This window comes from Paracoccidioides brasiliensis, assembly GCF_000150735.1.
Source record: "Paracoccidioides brasiliensis Pb18 unplaced genomic scaffold supercont2.16, whole genome shotgun sequence".
Taxonomy (NCBI): domain Eukaryota; kingdom Fungi; phylum Ascomycota; class Eurotiomycetes; order Onygenales; family Ajellomycetaceae; genus Paracoccidioides; species Paracoccidioides brasiliensis.
The window spans coordinates 272,135-296,258 of NW_011371373.1; the positions used below are offsets into that span (position 1 = coordinate 272,135).

Below are 24,124 nucleotides of genomic sequence, written 5' to 3' on the forward strand. Positions count from 1 at the left end.
AATCCGTGAGGATATTTGCCGACTAGCTATTCCTTTTGGAGAGAGAGAGATGGAGAGAAAGGTGAGATATCAGATATCCAGTGTGGTGGTGTATATTATAGAGAGCAGACAATGTCGGCGGTTGGAGTGAAGTTGCGTCAATGAGGAACTGGATCAGGTAAGCGGTACCAGCTAACTAGCGTCCGTAATAATACCGTCCGGGTACAGTAGGCTCCTACAAAATGAGGACTTTTGTATCTGTATTTTATGTATGAGACCTCTAATTACCGGATTCCGGTCATATAACAATTCTATATTAATTACGAATATTTTTGCTACCCAAATGAGACTGCGCAATCAACAAGAAGGGAACGACTAGAGAGAGCTTAGACAGGCTATTGGATATATTACTGCGGACTTAGTGCCTATCTAATTTGTCTCTGTATTGATTGCAAAGAGAGTGAGAGAGATAAAACAAGCGACAATAATTACTCTGCAAGGTTAAAGAAGGTCATATGTAGAGACAATTAACAACACATCTTGGACTTCCTATAATGAAGTCCAATCTGCATGGAATTAATGATCAATGTTTGGTCCCGGAGGCAGTTGCCCAGTTTCTTTCCCATGAATGACCATGAGCAACCATTACTTTCGAGAGAGTTGAATATGTCCAATCGACGTCCATCGATGGAATGGGATCTTGGGTCTGCTGAGTCAAATTGGGCGGCCTCGGCCATGATACGGATGCTGTGTTAGAGATACCAATGGCAGATGATCGAAAACAGGATATTTATAGCTGATTGTAGGTACCCTGCGTGTCTGGCCAAATATTAAAACTCCAGTATATCGACTCTAGAACATCAATTTTTTTTAAAAAAAAAAAAAAAAAGGGCCGGCCCCGGGGGGGGGGGGGGGTTTAGGGGGAAGGGGAGTGGCGCGAGGTGTTGTGACGAAAACGCAAGAAGCATTTCATTCCGGAAAAGTGTGAACAAAACTTATAGGGGTAAAAGCTTCAAGGGGGAAGTAGGAGAAGTCCATTATAAGGGGTAGTAGGGAAGGGGAAGAGATGGGTATAATAGATTCCATGTTTTTGCGCAAAACAGCAGCCCACGCAGATACACAAACAAAGAGAAGCCAAGGCGCTGTCCTCATCCCTCAATCATATCGGTTTGGTAGATATTGATGTTTAGTACTCTGGCTCAATCTCCTCTTCCATTGAATCGCTGGCCACCTCCTCATAGTCGCGCTCCAATGCGGCCAGGTCCTCACGCGCCTCTGAGAACTCGCCTTCTTCCATACCCTCGCCTACGTACCAGTGGACAAATGCGCGCTTGGAGTACATCAGGTCGAACTTGTGCGAGAGCGCGGACCATGCTTCAGAAATGGCAGTTGTGTTGGACAACATGCATCTGTGGAGATGTTTTGTTAGTTCTGGGGTGTTCTGCTGGGGGTGAATATATATTTGAAGAGCAACTTACACAGCGCGGTTGACCTTGGCAAGGTCTCCATTGGGGACCATATGGGGAGGCTGGTAGCAGATACCAATCTTAAAGCCGGTGGGACACCAGTCAACAAATTGAATGGTGCGCTTCGTCTTCAAGGTCGCCACAGCAGCATGTACATCCTTGGGTACAACATCTCCACGGTACAGGAGACAGGTTGCCATGTATTTGCCATTCCGGGGATCGCACTTGACCATCTGGTTATTGGGTTCGAAGCAAGACATGGTCACTTCCATAACAGAGTTGGATTCGTGGGATGCTTTAGCCGCGGAGACAACTGGGGCGTAGGCAACCAGGGGGAAGTGTATGCGGGGATAGGGCACCAAATTGGTCTGGAACTCATTCAGGTCGACGTTGAGGGAGCCGTCAAATCGGAGTGAAGCCGTAATGGAAGAAACAACTACATCCATTTTCACAAGAAATTAGTTATGGAGGTTTGGCGGAGGAAAGGCGCGAAAATACTGTTTGGGGAAGTTACCTTGAGCTATCAGCCGGTTTAGATTTTCAAAACTTGGTCTCTCAATGCCTAGGTTCCGGCGACAGATGTCGTATATTGCCTCGTTATCCACCATGAAACTGCAATCCGAATGCTCCAAAGTCGTATGCGTTGTGAGTATCGAATTGTAAGGTTCGACGACCGACGTAGCATTCTGCGGGGCAGGGTAGACGCAAAACTCCAGTTTTGTTTTCTTGCCATAGTCTACAGACAGGCGCTCCATAAGAAGTGCACCAAAGCCGGACCCCGTTCCGCCTCCAAAGGAGTGGAAAACCAAAAATCCTTGGAGACCAGCGCAGTTGTCTGCCACGCGGCGAACCTTGTCAAGAACTTGGTCAATCATCTCCTTGCCTACGGTATAATGGCCACGAGCATAATTGTTCGATGCATCCTCCTTCCCAGTGATCATCTGTTCTGGATGGAAGAGGGCACGGTAGGGCCCGCTGCGGACTTCGTCGACGACATTTGGTTCAAGGTCACAGTAGATGGTTCGAGGGACATATTTTCCCTGGCCTAGGTACGGTACGGAATGACAAGGTCAGTTTCCAAAAACCGAAGCGATAAACCGAAATACATATAGATAGCTAGATTATTTTGAGAGAAAATCGCGAACCTGTTTCAGAGAAGAATGTGTTGAATCCGTGGTCTGGGTCGGCAGCTTTCCGTTCCTCAGTCAGGTATCCGTCGGGCTATTCAGATTTAAGTCGTATTAACCTTATATCCGAGTACGTAGACAGTGGCATGAGACAACAAACAAAGCCGCAATGGAAAGTAAACAGAGGACTTGATCAATATCAGCACATACCTGAATACCATGTTCCAGGCAATACAACTGCAAACATAAAAACAACATATCAGTGTCATTGGCGATCAAAATTTGCCAGTGTAATTGGAAGTTCTGAAGAAGGACATAAGATATATAGGCAGTGTTATCATACCTCCCAGCACGAATTTGCGATTTGACAACCCGCCTGGCCGACTGTTGTCGGGCATTCATTCGTCAGCAAGGGCCATATTTATATTTATATATATACTGGTGCATTCAATGTAGCAAAAAGAGGTGCCATACCATTTAAACTAACTACTTCTCTCATGGTGAATGGTGGTGTTGGAGGTTTCGGTAGCGGTCAAGATTGGGCGGAGAGTTGAGGCCCAACGGCAGAAGGGCACAGAAGCTCCGATATCAATCAAAACAGGAGCTGTCAGGGTAGGTTAAGAGACGCGTTCTCGTACTAAAACAATGATATGCATAAAGCATGGATGGGACGACATACCTGTCTGTCGAGTTGAAAGAACAAAGCAATCATGAATTGTGTTTGGAGATGGAGGCTGGTGACTTTTCAAACGTGAAGATGTTTTAGTGCCTGCAGGTTGCAACGGTAATGGACCATGTATCATGACATATCTTACAATCCCATTACCAGAGGGTATTTACATCATTCCCTTTGGCTGTAGCTACCAATTAGCGCCTAAGTCGCGCGGGAATCGCGCGCTAGCGTCGTTATGTTGTCCTCATTGGAAGAGATTAGTGCGCCAGAAGTAGATACAAAATAGGAACCGATCAGAAGATTTGAGTTTCACGTATTGTCATTTTGGTTCGCGGTCTGTATTTCAGTGGTACGCATCTTTTTAGTGTTGTTGATCTTGTTGGCCAGTCACGTGGCCCTCTAATCATTACCACCTGAAGTATTTCGGGAAGGAAGAACATCCAATAGACATGCAAAATATCTGTACTAGGGAAGTGGAGGTAGCGGGAGAAAGAGCATGCATTTTTATTATACGGAGCATGGAACAACCAAGAACATCACTGAGGCAAGCGGCTTGTTGCTGAAGACAACCTAAAGAACCTTTGCCTCACTCAGCATGATGAGTCAGCTCAATGAAAGCTGGAATCACATGACCTCTAATGGATATCCAAATATCAAGTGACCTTCATCCTGTGTCCCCATCGCCTGCCAACTTCCACGGAGATGGCAGCGAACTTCTATTATTTATCCAGGAATACTTGATGGTAGGGACATTGGAAGCTCGTTTTATTTTTTTGTGAGAATGAAATGGTCTTATCCCCTCTGTATGTCTTCATTTCTGCGTCTCTCCTGATATTTCTTTCATCCAATGCACACGTGGGTAAAACTTGGAACAAAATATCTCTTATTTTATCCATAGGTTCAAGAGGTCCATATGTTTGAAGGAAGGTAAGGTGTCCTTCCACACTTGGATATTGCCGTATTTGCATTCAGCTGTATGCGTGCTTTTCGAGTTGTCACATTCAAAGTAAAGTTGGCTTTGTATATTCATGCCAAATGAATTTAACGACATTTAGCTCCTAGACATACAATTTGACACTTTATTGTTAGAATGATCAATATAAGGAACATCGAATACTAATTTGTCTCTTACAGAGTCCCGAAATACGCACAATATCCGGGTATATAATAATGAATCTCTGGTCCACCCATAAACAACATACATCCAACTCTCAAGGATTGATATCTTCACCAGCTGATCACAGCTGTATCGCCAATTAGAGACATGAAATCATTGCTCTCTTTATCCCTTCTCCTTCTACCTAGCGTTGTGCTTGCAAACGTGGAGAAGGTTATTTTTACAGCACTCAAGCCCAGCCCTCTACTGTTACATCAATCGTTGTTTGATGACTTGGAGATAGAGAGGTTGTCCCCGCACAGGCCTTCAGTCAGAACATATCTCTCAGCTGCGTTCCCGTCCAAGGAGGCTCCTCTCGGGTTTGAAAGCTGGTTTTATCTTGATTCTTTAAAACCGGGCCAGCGATACGAGGTTCGCATTTGTTACCTCGCAACTGTAAGCTTTTTCTTCCCACGGAACCCAGCTATGATCTCCACAGCCCGAGTTCTCTCACGGCGCATCTTTAACAGCCACCTCGAATTTACACTCTTAACTTGACTCTGAAAATGTTGGAAGACTAAAGTAATGCTGAAAAAAAATTAAAACAAAGCAACCAACCTCCTTCACACTGACAACCCACGCTCTATCGGAAATCCTTGACTCCCCTTCCCTAATCTCCAGCTTAACCACCTTCGCCACATCTCATATTCCAACCCTCCTCCAACACATCTGCCAGAGACATGATAGTGACCGGCACGAATATGACAAGTCCAAATCTCAGTTCTTTACACTCCCGCCGAAACTTGGCCGTTCAGCTAGACGGTCTGGCACCAGGTCTTCCACCTCTTCTTTATTCCTGCAAGTACATGCCGCTGCGGAATACTTCACCCTTGACAAAGGACTGATGGAGGATGTACCCCTTGTGCATGTTGATGTTATTCTTGATCCATACGTGTTGAATGTCTTTCCCAAATCTCTTCTGCCTACGGCTGCGTATATTCTTATCCTTGCAGTGGCGGGCTGCGCTATATCCTGGCTTGTGTGGGCTGGTGTTGAGGGTGCGGTTAGTTTGGCCAAGACGAAGAGGGAAGGAGGCCTGACAGACGGCAACGAAGAAGACAAGGGTCACAGAAAGAAGCACATTTAATAGGCAACATTGGAAATTGGGGACTGGATACAGTAATAATGCTATTCCTATTCATTGCCCTGGATCTAGTCTTTGTTTACCGTGCTCCTTTGATTTCATGTTATTTTTCTTCCCATAGACAGACCTACAATCAAATGAGATCACTCCATTCTAGGTCTAACTGTTGAATTCCTTATCCGACGGTGGTACGGGGAAATAAGGCAAATAAAGACTGGCTTTCAGCTTGGTTGCTGACTTTGACAGCCATTGATGGGCAGGTTATTTGCCCCATCATTTTCCTGCTCTCTCTCATAGAGCCTTTTCAACACTCGAGAGTCGATAATATAAACTACGCCAAGTAAGACAGCCGAAACAGGCGGTTGGCAACTGGGATTGTTCATGTACTGTTAACTAACTAACGTAATTCCACACTGAGTGAGACACCCCAGCAAGTGAGACACCATTTTCAAAATATCATCTAATTTAACTACCCTTCCACTTCAATGCATAATTATGCCACCAATTTGCAATAAAAATTCTTCAAAATCTATTGAAAGGGAGGAGAGGCTTGAACTCACAATAAAATCTATTCAAAATGATAAAAAACTCTCAATTCATGAAGCTGCTCATCTATTTGATGTTTCATCTTCTACTCTTGATCATTGACTAAGTGGCAGACCTGCACAGGTGAATTTACACTCAAATTCATACAAATTAACTTAGACTGAAGAGAATAGGCTAGTTGAATGAGTGCTGAGCTATATTAAATAAGAATTTCCCTCTCAGCTGGCATTTGTTGAGAATATAACTAATTATCTTCTTATCTTACAGAGTTTCATCATCTCTATCACCTCTCTCTCTCAGTCAGCAAGAACTGGATTTCAAGACTGATTAAACATTGTATGAAGCTTCAAAGCTGTTATTTCAGATGCTATAATCATAAATAAGTCAAATGTGAAAATATTAAAGTTATACAGAATTGATTTAAGATCTTGAAGACTACAATTGCTGAGTATGAAATTCTATCAGAGAATATATACAACTTTGATGAGACTGACTTTGTCATGAGACTCTATGCCACTACTAAGATCATCACTAGTACTGAGCACTATGACTGGACAAAGCTCATACAGTCTGAGAATCATAAATGAGTGACTGTGATTAAGATAGTCAATGTGTCAAAATGAGTTCTATTCTCATATATCATTCTCAAAGAGCAGATTTTACAGAAAAGCTGGTTTGACAGACTTTCAGACAGCTGAAGACTTGATGTTAGCTCTAATAATTGAACTATAGATGAGATAAAAGTCAAATAACTTACTAGACTGTTTATTTTTGCTTTAAGTTCACACAGAGTTGATACTCATAGTCTTCTTATTCTAAATGAGTATGACAGTCATCTTATCTCAGAATTCAATCATATCTGCAAGAATAATGCTATTTTATATCTTTGCATGTCATCTCATTTATCACATCTCTTACAGTCACTAGATGTGAGTGTATTTGCAGTCTTAAAGTGAGCATATTGTAAAGGGTTAAGCTCTAAGAACTAGAGGCTAGTCCTCCTATATAACAAGGACGAATTGCTTGAGAAAGGGAAGAAAAGAATGAGATGAGAACTCGAGCTTAAGCGAGCTCGCGTAGCATGATCACGTGCGCACGTGCAAACGATGGCTAGGCTGAGTCAGCCAGCCAGAGCGAATCTAGGGGTTCAACCCCTTATACTGCAGTCTCTGAGTCTAGATTATGCTTAGAAGCATCACAGTGATGTATCAACTGCAATTTATCTAATCATAAAAGAACAAAATACTCTCAATCTAGTGTAAATTAATTTAATTTAATTAGAGATAAGTGAGTGTAAATATTTCAGATTAAAATCTAGTTAATTGAGATATAGTGATTTTAATATCTCATTCTCTGAAATATCTCACTCAGTATGAAATTACATTAATTAGTTAAACTAGTTAGTTAATCAAGCAGTTAGTTAATCAACAACAAAAATGCAAAATTGATATGTGAAATTATCAATATAACTTTCTATATAGAATCTTTTATCATTGTATTATCTCTACTTAAATTACTCATCTAATCAGAGATCTTTTTTCTATATTAATAGCTGTGTAATATCTGATGAATCAGAAATTAATAATTTATACTTAAAAATTGTATTTATATATTGAACTTTAATATATAATCTTTAAGAAAGAAAAAAAATACTAGATTATATGCATATTGACTATTAAAAAAAATTATAGAAAATTATAATAAACTAATAATTAACTAACTAGTTAGTTATAATTAGTTACTATAGTTAATGCAATTCCACACTGAGTGAGACACCTCAGTGAGCAAGACATCAAAATCATAATATCTCAACTAACTAGATTTTAATCTAAAATATCTACACTCATTTATCTCTAATTAAATTAAATTAAATTACACTAGATTGAGAGTATTTTGTTCTTTTATAATTAGATAAATTGCAGTTGATGCATCACTGTGATACTTCTGAGCATAATCTAAACTCAGAGACTTCAAACTCAGAAGATTGAATGATAGACTGTTCAACAGATGCAGCAGATGAAATAATAAAATTTTAAGTTTTCTGCTTAGTGAGACCCTCTACATATTGAATTTGATGTCTAAATTTAATCCACTTTTACTTCTTTATCTCATTCATGTTGAATATATTCTGATATTACTTCTTTGACACAAATCTTGATAATTTGATCAAAGTTTTTCACAAAGTCTTGAGACTGATCTTTCATTAAGTATTTGATCTTATTTATCTATTGATATAATTGCTGAGAATTTTTAAATGTTTAAAGTACTCAGAACATGATTAAATTGTTAGAGCTACTGTGCAAAAAAGTAGAAGTTCAGAGTTGAATATTCAGCTGCTGAAAAATATAGTCAAGTTGAAAGAGTATTATTTTAGTAACTTAGAAGACATTTTGAATAGTCTGCAGTTTGAAGACTTCAGTGTGCACTGCAAAATAAATTTCTAAAAAATCTATCTTCTGAATAGCATTAAATTCTAGTCATATTCACTTTTGAACTAAACCTTTATATGCTCACTTTAAGACTGCAAAAACACTCATATCTAGTAACTGTAAGAGATGTGATGAATGAAATAGCATGCAAAGACATATAATAACATTATTTTTGCAAATATAATTAAATTCTGAAATAAAATAATTGCTGTGCTTATTCAGAATAAAAAGATTATGAGTGTCAACTCTGCATGAATTTACAGCAGAAATAAATAGTCTAGTAAGTCATTTGACTTTTATCTCATTTATAGTTCAATCATTAAAATTAATATTAAGTCTTCAGCTGTCTGAGAGTCTGTCAAATTAGTCTTTCTGTAGAATCTGCTTTTTGAGAATAATGTATGAGAATAAGACTTATTCTGATGTATTGACTATCTCAATCACAGTCACTTATTCATGATTTTCAGATTGTAAAAGCTTTGCTTAATCATAATATTTAGTACTAGTGATGATCTTAGTAGTGATACAGAGTCTCATGACAAAGTCAGTCTTATCAGAGTTGTATATATTCTCTGACAGAATTTCATACTCAGCAATTGTAGTCTTCAAGATCTTAAATCAATTTTGTATAACTTTAATATCTTCACATTTGACTTATTCATGATTATAGCATCTGAAATAGCAGCTTTAAAGCTTTATACAGTGTTTAATCAGTTTTGAAATCCAGTTCTTGCTGACCTGAGAGGGAGAGGTGATAGAGATGATGAAATTCTGTAAGATAAGAAGATAATTAGTTATATTCTCAACAAATGCCAGCTGAGGGGGAAATTCTCATTTAACATGATTCAGCACTCATTCAACTAGCCTATTCTCTTCAGTCTGAGTCAATTTGTATGAATTTGAGTGTAAATTCACCTGTGCAGGTTTGTCACTTAGTCAATTATTAAGAGTAGAAGATGAAACATCAAATAGGTGAACAGCTTCATAAATTGAAAGTTTTTCATCATTTTGAATAGATTTTATTGTGAGTTCAAGCCTCTCCTCCCTCTCAATAGATTTTGAAGAATTTTTATTGCAAATTGGTGGCATAATTATGCATTGAAGTGGAAGAGTAGTTAAATTAAATAATATTTTAAAATGGTGTCTCACTTGCTGAGGTGTCTCACTCAGTGTGAAATTACATTAGTTAAATTAATTAGTTACATAATAAAATATTTTTTCCTCAGCAGTTAACTAATTTATAATTCAATTATATTCTTCTAACTCTTATTCAAACTCACATGGACAGAAATAGTTGCAGATTTTAGTTTATCTCATTAGTTAATCTGTATAAAAAGCTATATATAAGACATTATATTTTCATGATAAGAGGCTGTTATATGTGGCAATGACATCCTCAATTTATTTTGCAATATCATCATTCTTTTTTGCAACGTCATGATGGTTAATCATTTACTCATGAAGATGGTGGGTGTGATTCTACATTATTTTTATCATTCCACTGTTTTTATCGTTCCCGTGTTTCACACTCACTAATAGCTACCCTAAGTAGTTCGGGGTTGGAAGCAGCAGTACGAATTGCCTAGATGCACACCCACCCTTATGAGAGGCAGTCCTCAACTTCAGGAATCACTCAATCAATCATGTACTGGTAACAAGTGCAATCACCACTGTGAGTATCCCTCAGGTATTACTATTCATGGAAATTCCTGATCGGCCCACTGTGCCGTCTATGTGCATAACTCCTAATGCGGCTGACTCCTGAGATGCAAGTATGCCAAATAAACGTCCCCCCGGATTCCTAAGGTAAGCTGGCCAAGGTATAAAAATACGAGATTTCAGAAACTGAATGATAGATAGACATCATTTTAAAAATATTGGAAGCTTCATGCTTTTACATACCTTCACCAAGCCCTCATCTCTAATCAACCTCAACCTCATCACTGCTTCATTCCGTATGTTGTTATGCTATTAGCCTTATGAGACTGCAATGGCCCTATTCCGGTTGAAAATTTGGCTGAAACAAACTGGTGAACACCGCGAGAATCAATTCTTTCACGTCGTCAACTTATAACTATCTGATTGGACGAATCTTGAAATGACTCCTGCACTCCGCTCGTATTCTATTTTTATATTCACAGATCAGCTTCAAGCCTTCAACCGATTCTTCACTTCCCCAGACGAGGCAGTTTGAATGGTATATCTGAATCAGGTTTACGTGTTTCAATCTGCTGTCCCCAGAGTCCAGCCACCGCCGCGTGGAGCTCACTGCTGGTTCCCGAAGTGATTTGATTTGATTTGACTGTCATGGACTGCCTCTGTGAGCGACTCAGCACTGGCCCAATTGGGACATCCTCAACCAGCCGCATCGTATATCGACAGCCTGTTGGTCTTTTTAGGAATGGCGAGCCCAATCCTGTTTGCCAGATGGCTAAGTTTGTTTTAACTCCCACAAGACCATGAAGCAGCCCGTATTTACATTCAGTCTATCACTGGATGGATGGTCGGATCGAACCCCGATCCAATGTTCTGGTCAAGCATATGTCGTATCTTGACCCCTTAGATACAACTATAAATACCTCTGGCGTCCCTTTAATCATTTCGTTGCTTTGCTTTGCCTGGCTCACCCTTGAAACAGACAAGATATACACATCGTTTAAAATTCAGCCTCTATTGCTCTTCTTTAAATTTGGCATCAATATCAAGTTATCTCCAGCAATTCCATAAATTCTATTTGCGACCGATCAACGGTATCACAAACATGGCCCCTTTCCTTAAAACGGCTTCCCTCGCCGTCCTCGCCCTCCTCACCGCATCCGCAACCGTATCCGCAAACCCTGCGCCAGCAACGAATGTTGGTCGTCGGTACCAATCCTGCGGCGGTCATGTCGTGAGACCCAAACCTTGCCCTCTCGGCTACATTTGCATTGATGACCCGCGCGTACCTGGTTGCGGCATGGCGTGCGATAGACCGGGAATTTGTGTCAGGTCAGAGTTCTGCGGCGGCATTGCGGGTATTCCGTGCCCGCAGGGGAAGATATGTTACGATAACCCGACTGATGACTGTGATCCTAAGAAGGGTGGGGCGGATTGCGGCGGGATCTGCGTGTGAGCGGTGATTAAGGTGGGTGGACTTTGGTGGAAAGGCAGGTTTTGGGATCTGAAGACGGGGAGCGACTAGGCATCGGAATACAGATGGAAGTAGAGCAGAATTAGAAAATAGTTGTTGCGTGATTTTGCCTTATCCCTTGCGACTAAGGTTGGTAGACCTTGGGCAATAATAACGGAGAGGGTCAGTGTCTTCCTTTTCAAATACAGTGTGGCGTTAGCAGCTGATAAACCCGTCAGCTGAACAACCATTTGACAATTTATCAACTTTTAAATGGATGATAGACCTTTACAGAATGTAAAGCTGCTACATTGTGATTTTTTTTATTTGGTGGTATTGTTGGAGCGACAACAGCCTCCACGTTCAGGAATAAATTCCACCTCCTTGGGAGACACCCAATTGCACATAATATAATAACTGACCAAACTTCAATGCAAAATGAGAGATATTGTAATTGTAGATGCATAGACATACAGCACAACAGTCTCTATATTCTGCTGTCAGGAATTCATCATAGATCATTAAATTTATTGTTGATGCTCACAAGTCATTAAAACTTGTAGGCTTAAATAAATAAAACATCCACAAGAAAATACATTTCCATTTCCCATTCCCATTTCCTAGTACCAGGTCTCTAAAGAACATTACAACAACAACAAAAAAAAAATTTGAGAGAGAGAGAGAGAGAATAAAGAACCAAAACATATGCTCCCCTCTACCGCGTACCCAATCATCCAAACACAGCCTTCGTCTCCAACGGATCCGATCTCCTATTCCCCTTTCCCTCCGTTGTCAACCCTAATCCACTCCTCTTGACCATCCGGTCGCTCTGCCCTACATGCCTTGCCACAAAACGCGACGCCTTCCGTAACCGTATCTCTCTCCGGACCTGATTAGGACTAACGAACTCCTTGTTCTCATATATGACAGGCCCGCCAAAGCTTCCTTCCAATATCACGATGGGCGTCAGCACGAAGCGCGGGCCTATCTCCACGAGGCTAATAATATCCAGCGGACCGCCCTTGTCAGCTCGCTTGGGTTTCGCTTTAAGCTTCTTTTCGTCTTCATTAGCATCAGTGGCCTCGCCGTCATCCTTCGCTTTTGCGCCTACTGTTCCCTCCGACTCTCGAATCTCAAATACCCGGATCCATATCTTCCCGTCGACCCCAAACACGCCAATAATCCGGTCGACAAAGGGTTTCATTCCCCGTACTCCGCGCTTCGGCACGCTAAATACACCCCTCAACATCTCTCTCACAAGCCCTCTGTACTCATTCCCACTCCGCATCACCGTTGGCTCGTCGAATGATTTGTCGAACACAACCACCCCGCGCCCACCCTTGAGACAGTTACCCGCAAAGCCTACACCCATTTCGCCCATCGTGTGTAAGCTGCTTACGGAGAATTTTATTGTGGGGCCGTTGGGCGGCCGTGAGAGCCAGAGGTATAAATCATGTCCGCGCTTTTTGGCTTCCAGGAAGAAGATCATGTTGCACGAGTGTAGATCAGCAAGGGAATTAAGGAGGAAGTTATAGCCAGCGGTTTTCTTTTTGGTGTCGAGTTTGTTTTCCTTGTGTGTATGAGGGAGGAGGGAGGTGAGGTCGGAGAGGAGATGCCGGTGTCTGTGGCATATATCTAGATTAGATATATAGGTATTGTGTATTATTTGTGCCACGCGTTTGATGTCGTAATTTGGGCATATCTCCAGTCGCATGACAGAGACAAGGAAATTTCGAATATTATTAGACATATATATCGAGATAAATTTGCACATACCGATGTGTAACCCCCCTCGATGTCAACATCAGCACACGAGTCTTCCGCATGTATCCTAACGATTGCGTTTGCGAAATACTATTTGCTATCTCACCATCCGCGGTATTTTCTTGCTCATCTTGCCCCTCCTCTTCTTGCTCGTAATCATCGCTATCACTTGTCTCGTCCGGGTCATCCAGCAGATCGTTCATGGAGACATCTGAATCCTCCGCATTCCCTCTGACAGCTGACTGATTTTTTTTCCTACTCCTTTTTGAGAGGGATTTATGTACGGATGCCATTGCTAGGTAAATGATGGGGCCTATAGATTAAATGAAAGAAAGGGATTGAGGTAGATATAAAAAGTAATAAGTGGGATTCGAAAGTTTTTAAATCTGATATTTTTTCCGGCAGAATGTTTTCAAAGGCGGTTCTGGCACTCACCGCCTTTTGGATCTGCTTTCACCTGCAGACGCTATTCGCACAGGCAAGTGGCCACCAAAAGTTGTTTGGAAGATCATGCCCGGAATGATAGACATGTTCAGGCCTGAAAATATCTGAAACTTAAGGCAAAGATGCCTGAAGTCTTCAGTTAACGGTTGAACTATTAATAGTGGGCTGAAGCCTGAAACTTGGGTTAAGATAACAATATGACTTCGATACCTCGTAAGCTATAGTTATTAGTCCACATGATATTCCGCTCTAGATGCACCTTACTGTGGCAGGTTTGTACGGGTACTGTGTGAACGGTATTGTCATCCGCACAAATCTTATAGCAGAAGAAATATACGCTGCAAAGATTAGAATTCAGCCGTACAGTAAGATAATAAGATGATGGCTTTAGATTCACGTTGTTATGTTTCTGGAAGTAGTAAAAACGGTTTGAGAGTATTCATACCATTTTATCCGAGAGGAAAGGCGCTGTCATCACCAAACCATCGTCTCTGACAAACCATTCTTGATAGATGAAAAAGGACGAAACTAAAGAAAACAACAGCAGAATTACCAAACAAAAGCAAAAAAATAAAAATAAAAAAGTCATCCAGTCATTAAAGGCCATATAGATGGAGGTTATTGCATATGTGGAAACAAAAATAGGGTTTGTATTTCGTGACCAACAAGTGAAAACCAAGGAATAAAGAAAGTAAAACGAAGGAAGATAAAACAAAATGTTGCGTTTGCATCGCGTTGCGCTGCATGACGTTATATAATATATAGCTCCCGAATACCTCTTTCCAAACCCGACCAACCTCACCTGTCATACCCACCGCCGTAGTGTGGGGGATACCGCGTTCCGCCACCAACACTACCTTGCCGGTGCATGTAATGATCACCATGATACCCTGAACTAGTCATGCTCATTCGAGTGTCATAACCGTAATCCGGCTGGCTCCCATACGTGTTGTGATTTTGCGGCGGTGGGCCCATGTCCCGATGATACATGTCTTGCAGCGGGTACGGGGGCTGGTGGCGTGAAATACCTGCTGATGGCGAATGGGAGTTCGGGGCAGAACCTGCTCCTGGCCCTGGGTAGTGGGAGGGATACGGGCCCATAGAAGCGTGTGTGGTATAGTGGGACGCTGCGTTTGAGGGGTAGTTTCTTGGGGGTGTCGCTCGGCCCCGTCGTGAGCTGTGAGATTGACGTGGGCCGCCTCGGTGGGGAATGGGGAAGAGAGGTGGTGCATTTGGATCGGGGTGGATGATTGTGATGGGGTTATCTTCAGGTGGGTGGTTCTGCATCGACCTCTGTGAGTACTGGACAGATTGCATGGGCTTTGTTAATAACTGGTTGTTTGAGTGTTGTACACTGCTGTGGTCATGAGTCTGATTATATTGATACTGGTTATCTACGTTTGGTCGAAGTCCGGCTGCTTGGTCTAGACTGTATTGCTGCTGCGACTGAATACCCCTGTCCGAACGATAGGCAGATGAAGAATCCTGCTGTGTGCGGTAGGATGAAATAGAATGAGGGATTACATCTTGCATCCCTTGATCTATTTGATTGCTCTGATGGTACTGGCTTGATCCAGTGGTGTATGGGGAATTCAGTTGACCACCAGCAGTGGGATAACCCAGCTGACTCTGCTCGGGCTACGGCAACATTAGTACAAGTTATCCGCTGATTTTATAAATGAGAAAGTTTAATATTTACCGTTTGTTGACCCGATTGACCCGACTGGCTTTCACATCTGGGTTGGCCACCCATGCGGTGTGCAAGATCCGAAGCAACTTGGCTCAGGATGCCTTGACTGGGCGAATGGGATTGCGGATTTGCCGTGACCCCGATCGGAGTGCTCTGTGTCTCCATACGTGGGGTTTGCCGGTATTCTTGCCCCGATTGGGGTGTTGTCTGTGAACTGTCATATGGCGAATCCTTTAAAGTATGCGTATGTCAATAAGATATCCCAAACTCCATTTTCCTCATCAAAAGGAAAGGAAAGGTAAATTTTCAAAAACATACAGGATAACTTTCGCCTGAATGCCTCAGATTTCCTCCACGAAGGTTCATCAGTTCCCTTGTTGCCTCGGAAGTATCTTGTACTGGCAAACTGCCCATTCGAGGTGGGTGGAAAGGTCCCGGGCTCGCTACAGACTGGGGAGTTGAAGAAGGGGTCGGGATAAAAGGCTCTGTGGGGATTTCCCACTGTGTTGAACCTGTTGGGCGCTGTACATAGTACCATTTTCTGGAGAAACCGTCCCACTGTGCAAGCCTTTACTTGCGCAAGGATGGATTCGATACCGTTAGCATAGAGCTCCCAACAAAATGACCATGGATGATAATGCAAGAAGATTGTACACACCAGCCCTCTGGCAGAGTGGGTGGTGGGGAGGATGGCCCGCCGCTATCTGCGGGGGTCAGAATGAGTGATGACTGTCCGCTCATATCTGAACAGAGGTAGGTCTGTGGGTCTATAAAGCTGTTCTCGCTATATGTTCTGGGACTTCAAGTCAATAAAAATTCGATAATTAATCGTAGCGTTAAAAAGCTACTGGTCGATGAAATAAGTCTCTTGTAGGACTTGGTCTTTGCAATCCAACAGTGGAGGGCCCGGGCAGCAAAATCAAACCAGATCATCAGCAGCTGGCTATCAAGAATGGAGAATGGAGTAGGGTCATGCCACGACAGTAAAATACCTGCATGAAATTTTTCTCCGACAGCACACCAGAGTACAGCATATTGGGACGGACATAAGAGTTGCCAGGAATGAGGAAGGAAAGAATATCGAGGGGTTGGGAAGGTAATACAATAAATATCTTGAGATAGGATAAACGTACGATTTGGAATTGTAACGGGCAGGCAGCTATGCAAGTTTGCACTATACCTAATTACCTAGGCAGTCAGTTTCGCTGCTGGGCATGGAGAAACCAAGACAAGATTGCTTCAGGGAGCTAACATAGCCAACCCGTTTGGAAGCAAGAAGGCGGATTACATACGGTGAGTATTTGGTTAAATGTCAGGATCTATTTAGGCTCTAACCCTCACCTGTTTAACAAACACTTTCCAACTTTGCACACGGCAAACTGGTGGGATAAAATACCAAAGACGACAAGAGATACAGCACAATTAGTTGCAAATAATCGCTAGATGGCCAACCTATTTAGGAACTGGGAGACAGTCTCGGGATAGAGGGTAGGATAGCAGGAAGGGCAGAGATAAGCGGAGGAGAGGATCGAAATGAGAGAATGGAATCTATCCTGTTGAACAGGATGGTCAGATATAACCAGCGCCGTCACATCCAATAGCGGGCCGACTGTGATGCAGTCGAGAATGTCTCTGAGCAGCAGCAGTGGGGGGATGATGATAAATGTTGGGAGACAGTCCGTTTCTGCCCAATTTTAGGTGGTTTGAGAGAACTTGGGGTCAGGCAGCCAGCTAGCCAGTAACTAACTGACTAGTTAAGTTAACTATTGGCTAGTTCGACTATCTGGGGGGTGGGTGAGAGATAAGAGAGGTTGGCTGAACCTACTTCGAAGTGCAGCAGCCATATTTATCTGACTGGCTCTTTGCAAGACAGGAGGTACATATGGCTATTGATTCTAGAATAAATGAATGAATGAATTGATTTTATCCATCTAAATACTACCCTCATTGCTGTCCCTGTCTCTAGTAGTTAACTCTCTAGAGCTGGATTGACTAATTCTATTTGGCATTTAAATGTTAGTTGTAACTACTTGATGTTCTATGTATACATTTGATGTATACAGCCTTTTTAAGTTAACCTCCCGAAACTTAGTTTCTCTGTGTGGGCCCGGTGGGTAAATTATACATTCCAGTTGCATATTTGTACATATATTACCCCCAGACCCCAAACATGTATACATAGTAGTAGTAGTAGTAGTAGTAGTAGTAGTAGTAGTAGTAGTAGTAGTAGTAGTAGTAGTAGTAGTAGTAGTAGTAGTAGTAGTAGTAGTAGTAGTAGTAGTAGTAGTAGTAGTAGTAGTAGTAGTAGTAGTAGTAGTAGTAGTAGTAGTAGAAGAAGAAGAAGAAGAAGAAGAAGAAGAAGTAGCAGCAGCAGTTATTGTCTTGAATTGATTTTGCCTCTCAAGAAACTGAGTAATCTATCATTCACTGGCAAGAAAACCCTGCCCTGTTTAGACGGGTGTTGCAAAGACAGATGTTGGGTGTTTAGGGTATTCTATAGGATTTGGAAAACTCTTAAAAGGGCGAGTTGTCCTGAACAAATCATCTCCATTGTTCTTTGGATATGTGGTTATACACGAAAAATATCGTAACGATGCCTCAGGGTCCTTATCCCATCCATGGAACAAAGACGCCAGTGCGGTATTAAACATAAAAGAGCTTTAGGATCCCACCCATATAGCGCCTGACAGAGAAAGCAATCCCTTTATCCATCCTGTCTATTGCCCTGAATCATTTTGTCGTATTTCCCATATTGATACAAAGAAAAATCATGAAAAACAACATATGATACAAAAGATTGTGAAAAAAGCCGATCCCCTTAGACCATCGCAAGAGGACGTATCGAATAGTTGAGTCCGTGTTACCATGCATACCCATCCACGTCCTCGGGGTCAAGACCACTCCAGTCTTCATCACCACTGGCCTCTTCGTCCTCAAAGTTGTCGTTTGTCAGAATATAGTCAGCAGGCCGTAAATTGTCTACTCGAATCTCCACAATGTCACACATGCCCTGAATAAACTCTGGCTTATCCCCTGGACCAGACTCGACGGCATAGCCATTTGCGTGGTTGCTATATCTAACCTCTGTTGGCCGATCGTCGTCACTGATCTCTATTGATGACCTTTGATGGGCAAGGCGCATGCTATGACGCTGCACTGGATGGCCATGTGCTCCTTTGTTTGTACTTGCGGAAGATCCTGCAGCGCAGCCACTAACGTGATTATCCACGTTTATTCCGTTTGGCATTGATTTGAAGTTTGGATTCGGTGGTGGTGAATGTCTCCTGTATGTTCTCTCCAGTTTGCTCACCCATTCCTTGCGAAAATTCGCCCGATCACGCCAACCGACCTCAAGGATTGCTGACAAGATAAGGACTCTCAAATTCGGCAAATTTGGCGCTGAATGTATCAGTTTGTTGAAAAATAGCACGGCAGTGGATAACTCCCATTTTCGCAAGCGCTCTAGTTTCAGGATCTGCAATGATGAAGGCCAGGAGGGGACTTCGGAGTCGTGAAAGAGCTCATCAAAGTAGGGATCGACGTCATGGGTAAAGGAGTTTGGCGAAGTAAAATTCAAATCCAGAGTAAATTCTTGTAGATTTGGGCACGACGTGGCTAGGTCGACTGTGAAGGACATATTAAGGCATCGGTTATGTTCAAGAACCAAGGTACGAAGGCCTTGGCCACCACGGATAAGAAAAGAGGCAAGATTTGCCGACGTCACATTACCGCAGTTGATCAGTTTTAGCGCCTGGAGATTAAGATTGAAGCATGATAGGAAATCATCGTCAACGTTCCAGCATCTATCCAATTCAAGCTCCTGCAGATTTGGTAACAAAGCAAGGGCAGATGCTAACAGTTCGCCAGGCTTAGGTTCATTTTCATCCGCGGGGTTTGTAGCTCTAGCCTCACCCGTTGATGGGAACAGTGGGAAGTTAACCAGTTGTAAACTGCGTAAGCTGGAAAAAGCTGGACGGCTGTGAACTGCTGATAGGCTCCGCGGCTGGAAATGCGGTAATAGTAGAAGAGATTCTCCATTCCATGCCCAACTTCGAAGACGAATATTGTTCTCATCAAGAGCATCAAGGAATTTTCCCAAGGGATGAGGACGATACTTAACTGTTGGAAGAGGGTACATAGCAATCGGGGTGGCGCCATGGAGCCTTAGATGCTGCAGCTGTGGAGTGAGGGAAACCAATTGCTCGAGATCTAAATGCCGGATGAGGTGATGGCGCAAGGGAATATCGAGTCTTTTTATCTTGTTTCGATAATTTGTGAATAGTGTCTCTTGTGGCCGTTCAAGGAGGTGTAATAAACCTGTTAGTCTCGAGACAGGAAAAAGCGGTGGTGAATAGTAAAGTCCCGTAATGGCAGGTTCAAAGAATTCACGACACAGGCATGCTGTATTTAGCAGCCAGCGAACGGATTTATTAACGTCTGACAACGACTTAGCGCTCGAAGAAAGGAAGGAATAATAGAAAATATCAACAAGAATATGGTAAGGGAGTTGCTGCCAGGGTAGAATCACGCCCGCTGGGGTAGAATGCGCCGCATCAGCCTCAGCTTGCCGCTTCTGTTTCTTGGGTGACGGAGATTTGGTGAGCCTCTGAGATTTTCTAAAAGACGGAGAGCCTTTCACACGGGTACTACAAGCTCGCGTAACCTTCGCAGAGAAAGCTGGTTCTCTCGAGGGCTCCAAAGAAACATTGGCTGGAGGCTCAGAAATATGAACTGACGGGTCTGCCCGGTGGGTTAGGGGCCGGCGGCGATGGAAAGGGTTTAATACGCTTGAGCCAGCCGAACCGTAGATATGGGTATCATCGAGATAAGAGAAATCGTCATCAGAGCTGTCTTCACGGTAGGTCCTTACCCGTTTTCGGCTTGAGCGAAATGGTCGAGAAGAAGGATGATGAGGGCCTAAGGGTAGTGGGCGGAGTGTGGGAGCCATGCACACAAGAAGTTGATGAAGTTAGCTCATTAATTACGTGAAAGGATAAGAGAGAAACAGATAAAAAGAAAGAGCTGGAAAGTATGGTTGGATTTTGTGGGTTTTAAGAAGCGGAGACATCGAATACAACGGCAGCAGGATGAAGTGTAGCTAATAACTGGCTGACAGACTTGGGAAGTGTTCAGAAGGATATGAAAAGTCGATGGAACTGAGATTGTGTGGTTAAATCATAGCTGGGACGGCAGAGATAAGTCTGAATGTCGTCGCTTATCGCTTAATTAGCGCTTACACCATAACTGGTTAACTAGTTATAACTAACTAACTTTAGTTAACTAGTTCAACCACCTCGGATCTTGGCGCTTGGAGATAGGCGTAACCTGAATAGGACAAGTGTCTACGCCACGTGAACATTGACCTTTAAATCTGACTAATCAATGTCTAAATTTAGCCTTAACCCCAAACCTTCCAACGCTAGCCCTGGAGGTTATTACGTGCCTCTCCTTTTCGATTTTGGATTACCTGGTTTGCCTCCTTACCGAATGACTCTCTATGCCATGAGAATTCCCTCGCTACCAGTTTTCAATTGGCGCCCTTTCTCGGGCAGTATCTTCGAAACATCAATTGCCGTAGTTTGAAGTGTTGTGCAGAGGAGATGCTTATGTTTGTGATGCTGTTTCGCTCTCCCACAATCTTGCTTCTTGTTGCCTGTTTACTTGAAACCTCTTTACTTCTATAGCCCGCCAGGTGCCGTCGCGTTGAGTACCATCACCTCCTATCTCAAATAAAGTTATTCAACGCATTTATCCACACCCAGTTGTGCCTAAATGGAGTCTTCTTTTGCCAGTTTGGGGTCGCAGAGTGATGTTACTCAGAATAGTTTAGCAAATGACCGTCTTATTATACAACAATATGCTAAATACACTTCGACGAATGAACCTCGTGTGCAAAGCATCTCTCCCCGTGGAAACTCTCAAAAAAATAACAGGATGGATCACGCAATGTCTCCACCTAGTGTTAGAAGAGGGACGCCGCGCAGAATTCAACTATCTCCTAGAGATTGCCGTTTGGGAATTAATCGAACTCCGGGATCTCAATATGCGGCATCTATATCCCCTGCTTTTTCTATAACATCTTCGGACAGACATGGGGAAGGTAGAGAGCTGGCAGAAACTCGCTCGCTGCCTTCCCCGGATATTACTGATGCAACAATGGGCGATGCTTATGCTGCCTTTATTCTTTATTGCAACCCATACGTACCGAGCGGAACTGATACGACTGAATTACGTAGGATATTTCGCATGCCACCACGGAGCGAGGGCAAAAGCTTTAGTATATTTACCCTATGGCAACTCATTCAAAAGCTCGATCGTAAAGAGCTAAAAACTTGGATTCAATTAGCGATGGAGCTGGGGGTTGAACCTCCATCAATGGAGAAGAAGCAGAGCACTCAGAAAGTTCAACAATATGCTGTGCGATTGAAGGTATGTTGGGCTCCCTTCTGTTGCTAAAACACAGCAGATACGGATTCTAATATCACCCTAGCGTTGGATGCGCGCAATGCACGTAGATGCATTTTTTGAATACTGTCTGGGACACCAACACATTTACTACACCCAATTAACTTCTACTGACTCGAGTGCGGAAAGTCGGGATGGTGTGCCGCGAGACGAAGACCTGGCTCTGAGAGCTCTTTTCCCCCAATGGAAACCCAAAAAGGGAAGAAAGAGAGCTGAAGCAAAGGAATTTGATGACTCAAAGACATCTAAGCGACCTCATTTTGATATTCCCGGCGTTGGGCCAGAAGATAACGCTTTGAGTTACAATCAGGAAACATTTCTTCACTCAGCTATGCAACGCTCTGCAATTCCATGGAGTGCTTTTCCAGACGACTTGGAGCAACATGACCCATTTGCATCTCACTCTGCGCTTGGGACAGAGCCGAGTAAGACAGGCAACCATTTGAACCAACACCGAATGATCTCTCGAGACGTTTATTCTCGCTGGCGTTCGCCAGGACGGGAGGTGTTTTCAGCACTGCATTACCCGCAGTCAGCTATTACGCCACGCTATCGTGATTCGGAGGCCATAATGTCAATTGAACCCCGATCCGCCATTACTTCCTCATCAGCTGATCGAGCAAATAACAAACGACGTCGTGGCCCGGCTGTTTCTTCGGCCTGGTCTACGAGTGGTAATTTATCAAACACTAAGATGAGAGGTCGCCCGGGAGGGAATCGAACAACCCAAAACGGACCATTTTCGACTTTCCCAGTTCAATCAGCATGTAAAGAAATTGAGGCGCCCGAAACAAACACTGAGCATACAGGACGGAGCCACTCCGGGCTGACGCAAAAGACCGTATCGAGTAATGCATCCGGCAAAGCTTCAGATGCATCTACATTGGCTCCTACTTTCCAACCACTCAATACAAGGCCCGCCAGGTTGCAATTACAAGTCCCCCAGAATCTCGGAGATCCAGTACGATTGGCGACACCCCCGACGGTACTAGTAAATGGAACGAGTAGAAATTCTCCATTAGCTGGAGGGCCTGCTCGTCAGCAGACGAATGAAATAGAGAGTAACCTGCTCCCATTCCTTGCGTACGGCCAACAGCATGACTTGTCTGGAGCTGGTTTTACTCTTGATGATGTTGCTCATGCATTTTCGCTTAACATACACCAAGGCAGACTCCTGAACCGTGAACTACCCCTTAGCTTGGAGGAATCGAGAAGTATTGCTGACATGGCCATTAAACAAGTTAAGACCATGTGCTCACCCGGACTACCCCTGAGTGTAACTACAGTTTACTGCGCTGCATGCCTTGGAGTGGGATACAAGCTTGGCTTGGGAGGCTATCCTCCAGGACAACTCGTTGTGAAGGTTTGCTACGATAGCTTGGGCACCAAACACCAAGGCCGAGCGTCGACACCGCAACCACTTACGACGAGAACAGTAGCTCGATATAGTCTCAGCTACGATTTCATCCCAGCAAACTTGCTTACTGTGCACGCAACTATTGCTGTGGACCAGAATCAGGAATCGTCAAGTGCCTACTCAGGGATGGGCCGTGTGGCAGAGGATTATGATTCGGAGGATAATATCTTAAATGAGTCCGAGTCCGCAGCCGTATGGAAACAAAGATACTTAAATATACGGAAGCAAAACCGAAAGAAAGATCTGGCGCTGGGCAAGTATAAGAAGAAAATTCTTGAGGCTGTCATGGAGGATATTTAGGTTAGCAGATTTGATCCTGACATGGTGCCCGAGACTGCAATTTTTACCTTTTTCTTTTGTCTTTCTTGTGGGATGATGATTGAAACTGGACCTACCAATCTTCACCTGAATTTGTGATGCCAGCGTTTGATCAAATACCCTTGATTAAACATGATCCCCAAACTATTGCTTTATGTTTGAGATTTTGCTCTCTCTTCCGTGCCGCTGCATCCATTTTACCGTTGCATTTTGAATGAAATCTATACCCCTTTCTTTTTGCCATTTATATACTTCGGACTTTGTTTTATACACCTGACTGCTTTTCGATGATAAGTCATGACTGGAAGTCTACATTTCCGTTTTCACTGCTTGGAGTTCGTTGGCACCTTGGCTCTTTCAAGCTCGATATATTAGCCTAGATCTTCTTACTGGATATTCATTTATTTCCCTTTTATATAGCACTATAAACCATGGGGAGATATCAGGCTTCTGGATT

At 43.0% G+C, this 24,124-nt stretch overlaps 8 protein-coding genes across 8 annotated transcripts; 3 read left to right on the plus strand and 5 right to left on the minus strand.

Moving 5' to 3' along the window:
• Positions 1 to 1,165: 1,165 nt before the first annotated feature.
• On the minus strand, positions 1,166 to 3,071 carry PADG_08413 (tubulin alpha-1 chain; the record flags this gene model as incomplete). Its single annotated transcript, XM_010765319.1, has 7 exons — positions 1,166 to 1,388; positions 1,458 to 1,881; positions 1,960 to 2,490; positions 2,591 to 2,666; positions 2,783 to 2,809; positions 2,916 to 2,956; positions 3,047 to 3,071. The coding sequence occupies 7 exons, from the start codon at positions 3,069 to 3,071 to the stop codon at positions 1,166 to 1,168; spliced, it is 1,347 nt and encodes a 448-aa protein (XP_010763621.1).
• Positions 3,072 to 4,509: 1,438 nt separating this feature from the next.
• Positions 4,510 to 5,488, plus strand: PADG_08414 (uncharacterized protein; the record flags this gene model as incomplete). Its single annotated transcript, XM_010765346.1, has 2 exons — positions 4,510 to 4,797; positions 4,952 to 5,488. 2 exons carry the CDS (start codon positions 4,510 to 4,512, stop codon positions 5,486 to 5,488), a joined length of 825 nt encoding a protein of 274 aa, XP_010763648.1.
• Positions 5,489 to 10,628: 5,140 nt separating this feature from the next.
• Positions 10,629 to 10,829, minus strand: PADG_12438 (uncharacterized protein; the record flags this gene model as incomplete). Its single annotated transcript, XM_010765373.1, has 1 exon — positions 10,629 to 10,829. One exon carries the CDS (start codon positions 10,827 to 10,829, stop codon positions 10,629 to 10,631), a length of 201 nt encoding a protein of 66 aa, XP_010763675.1.
• A 392-nt stretch (positions 10,830 to 11,221) lies between these two features.
• Positions 11,222 to 11,572, plus strand: PADG_08415 (uncharacterized protein; the record flags this gene model as incomplete). The annotated part of the gene is made up of 1 exon (XM_010765347.1): positions 11,222 to 11,572. The coding sequence occupies one exon, from the start codon at positions 11,222 to 11,224 to the stop codon at positions 11,570 to 11,572; it is 351 nt and encodes a 116-aa protein (XP_010763649.1).
• A 727-nt stretch (positions 11,573 to 12,299) lies between these two features.
• PADG_08416 (ribosome biogenesis protein BRX1) lies at positions 12,300 to 13,626 on the minus strand (the record flags this gene model as incomplete). The annotated part of the gene is made up of 2 exons (XM_010765348.1): positions 12,300 to 13,191; positions 13,346 to 13,626. 2 exons carry the CDS (start codon positions 13,624 to 13,626, stop codon positions 12,300 to 12,302), a joined length of 1,173 nt encoding a protein of 390 aa, XP_010763650.1.
• A 949-nt stretch (positions 13,627 to 14,575) lies between these two features.
• PADG_12439 (uncharacterized protein) lies at positions 14,576 to 16,208 on the minus strand (the record flags this gene model as incomplete). Its single annotated transcript, XM_010765374.1, has 4 exons — positions 14,576 to 15,415; positions 15,477 to 15,698; positions 15,786 to 16,035; positions 16,126 to 16,208. The coding sequence occupies 4 exons, from the start codon at positions 16,206 to 16,208 to the stop codon at positions 14,576 to 14,578; spliced, it is 1,395 nt and encodes a 464-aa protein (XP_010763676.1).
• A 2,119-nt stretch (positions 16,209 to 18,327) lies between these two features.
• PADG_08417 (uncharacterized protein) lies at positions 18,328 to 20,415 on the minus strand (the record flags this gene model as incomplete). The annotated part of the gene is made up of 1 exon (XM_010765349.1): positions 18,328 to 20,415. The coding sequence occupies one exon, from the start codon at positions 20,413 to 20,415 to the stop codon at positions 18,328 to 18,330; it is 2,088 nt and encodes a 695-aa protein (XP_010763651.1).
• Positions 20,416 to 21,239: 824 nt separating this feature from the next.
• On the plus strand, positions 21,240 to 23,649 carry PADG_08418 (uncharacterized protein; the record flags this gene model as incomplete). Its single annotated transcript, XM_010765320.1, has 2 exons — positions 21,240 to 21,896; positions 21,958 to 23,649. The coding sequence occupies 2 exons, from the start codon at positions 21,240 to 21,242 to the stop codon at positions 23,647 to 23,649; spliced, it is 2,349 nt and encodes a 782-aa protein (XP_010763622.1).
• Between the last annotated feature and the right edge of the window lie 475 nt (positions 23,650 to 24,124).